Genomic DNA, 6438 nt, shown 5'->3' with positions numbered 1-6438 from the left:
TGGGGACCACAAGCTGGAGCTGGCTCTCTGACCTCAGTGACCGCGCTGGCCCATAACTTAGGATGAGGTCCGAGATACATGTCGGGGCCAGTCCATTCACAGCTTTAAAATCTTAAAATCCATCCTTAAACGTACAGGAAGCCAGTGCAATGAGGCAGGAATTGGAGTTACATGAGCGCGCTTTTTGGTTCCAGTTAAAAGACGTGCTGCAAAATGTTTGGACTGACTGTATCTCCAAAGCTGTATCAGCGCTGCTCAGTGGTCTGGCTACACCACCTATTCTGGGATAAAAATAACTCTCCGCCTTTGTTTGTATTTCTTTAAACCAATCACAACCGTTCTGGGCGGCATAAGCCCCGAGAGTGCAGGTCCCAGCAATGTGTACATCTGTTGAGCCAGACTAGCCAAACACCAACAGAACATGGTTGCCAGTACATATATGCAGGACTTTTAGTATTTTATTTGTATCTTATTATTTTAGTAGCTTATTTGGGGTTCCCCATTTCATGCGGCCTGTATGTGACGATCTTATGTACATTGATCATTGACCACAAAACAAGACTGTCGTAATTTTTAAATCAGTTATTTAAGCCGAAAATACTTACATTTATGGGTGTCTCTGGTCGATGCGGCGGCCATTGTTGCTTGTTGTACAATAGCAAGTAAGCTCGCGTCCTCCTTAGCTTTAAAGGGGTACACACCCCTTCGTCTTAGCCCTAGCCCTCGATCAAAAAGAGTATTGGGACTGCACTTGGTCTCGCATGAACGCGCAAAACCCAAGGGAAGGAGTAAGGGGTAGGGGTAGGGGTAAGATAGGGAAATAATATTCAGCCTTAATTTTGAACTTTGGTATTCATTTGACATTTGACATTTTATATTCATGATTCTGATGGCTAGAACCCTGACTCCAAAAGAAGGCTAATGTTGGTCCGTGTCTGCTGGATTCGTAATTAATAATGTGTTCACGACTACATTCATAACAATAACAACTTCATGAAGTGATAATATGTCAGCTTGTTCCACTGCCCCCGAGTGGTCAAAATAAAATCTATAAACGCAGCTTTAATACCACATTTTCTATTAAACTTGCTGCTTCCTTTTACAAGTATGGTGCTTCTTATCCCTAGGGCATCTTTTACTTTCCACCTTGTTCTTTTCTGAGGAGGACAAATGTTTTTTTTTTTCCTCCATCAGCCTCTTCTCTCTTACCCATTCCCACTTAAAAATAATGATTTTCTTGTTTTGTGCTGTTGACAGCACTTTTCAGCAGTCATATGTTAAAAATAGAAAACTAATAAAGGCGGTATTCAGCAGATAGATCCTTAATGCCAGTAAGGTCTGTTTGGAAAGTATGTTACAAATGTCTCCAGTGCACACTTTCCTCTTTGTATGTTAGCATGTAAGTCCAAAGCCCTTCCAGCATACGGACGCTCCCTGTTTAATTGCCTCGGTGTTACTGGGACTCACTGCCTCTCTGTATTCTGCAGGGTCAATGGGACTCCATCGCCCCTCTCACTCTGCCCCTCCCCAGCCAGCAGCGGTGGTGGAGGAGGAGCATCCGGAGGCGCCCCGGGCTCGTCGGGAAGCGTGGCTATTCCCCAACGGATTCACCACATGGCCGCCAGCCACGTTAACATCACCAACAACATCCTGCGGAGCTATGAACACTGGGAGACGGCCGACAGACTGGCCACTGACAGCAAAGGTAGGACTACAGTAAAAAATGTCTGTACTAAACTGCGCTTTCTTCTTCTGCAATAGTAAAACTTGGGCTCCAGAGGGTTGTTTTAACACCCACCTGACAGCAGATGTAGAAGCTTTTTATAAATTTGCCCAGTCACGATCAGTAGCCGATTTAAGTCTAAAGAAATGTTCAGTGTACTTGTTAAAACCAGGTTTAAAACAGAACTGTTACTATTACACACTGTACAAATACATGATAATTGCCAAGGGGCTCTTGAGCAAGGAACCGAACCCCCAACTGCTCGGGGCGCCTTTCATGGGGCAGCCCCCCCCCCCCACACTCTGACAGCTCTTCATTTAGTGCATGTAAACGACCTGAGCATGTGTGTGTAATTCAGGCCTGTGTGTAATGACAACAGAGTGTAAAATTGTTATTTCCCCTTTTGGGACTAATAAAAGGTAGTTAAAATTAAAAATTAAATTAAAATAATGAATTCTAATGGCAATGGAGTAAAGCGTGTCCAACTACATTTTTTTTTTCATGTTAACCCCTGTGTTGTCTTCCCGTCAACCGTGAAAAAAATCCCGTTTTGGTCACTTTTTTTCAACATTATTATCGCTTTTTCTGACATTTTTGTCCCTTTTTTCAATGTTATGGGTGTTTTTTTGAGTTTTTGATATTTTTAATGTTGACATTTTCAGCTTTTATTTTGACGGCCCCTATTTTGTGACAATTAGTATTTTATTTTTTACTGAAAACGGGTCAAATTTGACCCAAGGACAACATGACAACATGAGGGTTAAGCTAACTATCATGCAGCCCTGGGCCACCACTTATACATCAATTTTTTTAGTTAGATTACTGTTCAACAACAAAAAAAATAATAATTTGTGGAAAGTGTTGTAAACCAAGTTCTGATAGCTTCAAGGTTTGGATGAAGGACCTGACTCTGTCTCTTGACGCCCACTGCACAATCAGAAAAAAACACCCCAAACTGTGGTGTTGTGGTTCATTTCCGCCCAAGCAGCAGCAGCAGCAGACATAACCCTCAGTAATTCTGGCTCTCCCTCCTCCCTTCCCCCCTCCCCCCATCCCTGCAGAGTTCTTCCAGGAGCTGGACTCGGTGATGGAGCCGTTGAGTCAGCAGAGCAGCATGACGGAGCTGGTCCGACACATCCGGCAGGGACTGCACTGGCTCCGCTTAGAGGCTCACCTGCTGTAAGGCCTGGACCAGAGCCAAAATATTAAGGAAGAAAAAAAGAAAAAGAAATGGGCCTGGGAACTAGAACTGGCATAACATGTGAGATGAGACCCTGACGATGCTTAAAATCCCACTGGGATCCTTCAAATGACCCCACACCACCCGTAATCATGTAACGACGTAGATTGAGTGGATTTATTGGGCTGAAATTCCCCTGCAATAAGGACTGAAGAGTTATTGAGTTTGGGAATTTAACTGCGAATCACAGAATACAAATTAGCACATGTGTGTTAAAAAGTTGGCTGATGCTGCTTTCTGGAGCCCCTCAATATCAGCGAAGGTAGCTGAAATTCCTAAAGGGACAATAGATGTTACAAGCAGAGAGGAAAGGTAAAAAAAAAAAACGTACTTTTACTAAAACAGGTATATTTTCAAAAAATATATGCTAGAGGCTGATGTGATTAAGGAGGCTGAGAGCAAGGAAGGAGCTCAACAGAAGCTCATCTGCTCCAGCAGTGGCCTAGAAACTGGTCTGTGATTGGGACTTGAATTAAAGCCTCCGGCTGATATTGATCCAAGTGGAATACGGGGCCAATCATTAGATAAGGGCCACGCTGGTAAAGGAAGGAGCCTCAGCTACCACTAGGACTGAATCAATGGAGGCTGATGTTTCAGCCAGAAGCTAAAAGCTGCTGAACCTGAGCCTCCGTTTTGGATTCTCTTAGTAAATTAACAACAAATGGCTTCTGAAGAATACAATGACTTCTGAAAAGTTAGACAATGTGGTTAGCAACTCAGTTTAAATGTTCATTTTTAAAGTTATAACCCTTAAGAATTTCATTGTATGAAACTCTATTTTTGAGTATTTGTATTCATGGCTGCCGTCCATTCTGCTATAGCCATTGAATGTATTTACACTCTAATAACCTAAATTAATAACCTTACATAAAGTAGTTTGCATCGTCAATGGCGGAGTTCCTGCACTGGATTTGAATGGCGTCAGAGACGGCAGAAGTACTCACTTCCTCACGTACTCAAGTAGAAGACTAAAATAGTAAAGTAAAATAAAAATCGAATCTACCTGAGTACAGTAACGAAGTATTTGTGCTTTGTTACTTCCCATCTCTGAATGGCGTACACATGCGGTAGGGATTCACAGAAAATGCACAGGATACAATTTAGAAGATTGTGCATGCATATAAGCCATGACATGAAAAAGCGGAGCAGCTGCTTGGGGCCATTTTAAAGAGGAAACGCATATTTGCGTCTGTGCAAGTAATATTGATAAAGAAGACACAAGTTGCTCTTCTTCATCTGTTGTATTTCTGACAGAGTAGCTGCTCCAAGCTCTTTTGCTGACCCAGTGATCAATAATTGATCAATAAATGTTAAAAAATGTTATGATTAGCAACATTAAGGAAGTCTTAATGGTTACAACTTTAAATCTGGATTTAACAGTCTTGATCATGTCCTGGTTAACCACAAGAAATCAGAGTATTGTAGTTTATACTTCTAAAATTAGGCCAGTTACTGCTTAAAGGTTGTCTATACTATGCCAATATGCTTCCTGAGCATTCCTTAAATCATTACCAAAATGATACAAAAATAAATAAATACATGAGCAGTCATACAGGAATTTGTAATATGTAAATGTCATTTGCATAATGTACATTTTGAACTATCTCATCAAAGAATAAGTCAACAAGATGATAAATTTGACATTTGAAAGCAGCTTGTCAAACCATTTTTGATGCTTGTTGCTATGGACACATTTGGGTCCGAAAAAGTTGGGGCCTCTGGTGCAGGGCAGTGACACAAAAGCAACATTTTTCTTCAAATACATATTCATACTGTACATCTTCTTCAAATCTAGTATTCAGTATCCGTAGTATCAAGATCATTTTGTCCAGCTGCCATCAAGCAACTCCCATGATCTGGATCAGTGGTTGTTGTTTTTTTTAAGAAGAAGTTCTAAAATCTCAGATGTACAGCCCTCAGTCCGATCAAATCAAGATAACCCTGACATTCAGCTGGCTAGACTGAGAACACCTCAGCAGAGCAAGCCCTCGTTTCGTTGGTCCTACAAATGAGGGCTTTCTAACATCAAAAAAAGCATGTGTCTGGGTTTTTCTCTTACTGGTTATGGGCTTTATTGAAATTCCACTCAGTTCTATTTCCTATGATAACCCACCCACAAAGGTGTGAAACACTAACAGGGTGGACGGATGATTCGTTGGGATTTGGCTCTTGATTAAGCCCCCACTCACGCACAGATCCAGTATACAGGGTGAAAAACTGACATGGGCTCCTCTGCCCTGATGTTAAAAAAAAAAAAAAAAAAGAAATGTGTGCAACAACAGGGACTTAGTCCGGCTCCTATTGAGATCCGTCTCACCTGCTGGATGGCTTAGTCCCAACATGTGTCGTGTTGTTGCGTTGTTGGTGTGTACAAGTGTACAGCGGATTGTCGAGTCTATTTAAATCATCACCTAACTTGACAAAACGGATGTTTGTGTAACATAATGTACAGACTGTGACTCTTGACAACAGTGTTTGTTTTTGTTCTGTAGTGTCTTGTGAATGAATGTGGAATTGAATATATATATATATATATATATATATATATATATACTGAATATATTTATAGATATGTACTGTACATATACGTACATGTATATGTATATATGTACATGTATATGTATACATGTACTGTACATATGTATATATGTATATATGTACTGTTATATATGTATAGTGTAGTGTATATATGCATATATATATATAATAATATTATATGATGCATAATGTTACTGTATGTATGTATATATGTATATATCTACTGTATGTATGTGTATATATACTGTATGTATGTATATATATGTATATATATATGTATATACATATATGTACATATATATGTGTATATATGTATATACATATATGTATATATGTATATGTATGTATATATGTATGTATATATGTATATTTATATATATATGTGTATATATATGTGCATATACATATGTTTATACAGTATATGAGTGTGCATGTGTGTGTGTGAGATTGAGAGCGAGAGTGTGTGTGTGTGTGTGTGTATGCGAGTGTGTGTCCATGCACAGGCTATGGCTGCATTAACACAGCACCAAACAATCGGATTTTTAACTCTTTGTGGCCCATAAGAACAAAAGGAGAGACCCTATCGTTTCCATGGGGTTTCTCCTCTTTTCACATGTGCTATAAAGACTTATGTTCATGGTATGTGGAAATCCAGCACATCAAGCATGAGTTTTTCAGTTTTGGATCATTTGACCATCGTTGAATGTGTATGGAAGACAAAGCGGATGTGAAAAGTAGTTTTCACTTTGACAAAAAAAAAGAAAGAAAAAAAGAAACTCAAGTGCCTCTATTTGTGTCCGGTGGGAATTGCTCTATTTATTTAAGAACAAAGAATTAATCTAAATGATTTTCCATACCATATTGGTATAAATATGAGATTGTTTTTCGTAAAATCAAGTGTTTCCACAAGCTTTTTACTGGCGTTTATGACGACACC

At 39.7% G+C, this 6438-nt stretch overlaps 1 protein-coding gene across 1 annotated transcript in view; it reads left to right on the top strand.

Annotated features, from left to right (window-relative positions):
- Positions 1 to 3170, top strand: part of aff2 (AF4/FMR2 family, member 2) — a 197518-nt gene extending 194348 nt beyond the window's left edge. Inside the window, 2 exon segments of the mRNA XM_032510839.1 lie at positions 1488 to 1705; positions 2785 to 3170. Coding sequence (XP_032366730.1) covers positions 1488 to 1705; positions 2785 to 2906 — 340 coding nt within the window. The 3' untranslated portion in view covers positions 2907 to 3170.
- The last annotated feature ends 3268 nt before the right edge of the window (positions 3171 to 6438 follow it).

This window comes from Etheostoma spectabile, unplaced genomic scaffold, assembly GCF_008692095.1.
Source record: "Etheostoma spectabile isolate EspeVRDwgs_2016 unplaced genomic scaffold, UIUC_Espe_1.0 scaffold273, whole genome shotgun sequence".
Taxonomy (NCBI): Eukaryota; Metazoa; Chordata; class Actinopteri; order Perciformes; family Percidae; genus Etheostoma; species Etheostoma spectabile.
Note: the sequence above shows the minus strand (reverse complement) of the source record. Positions and strands in the feature narration are given on the sequence as shown.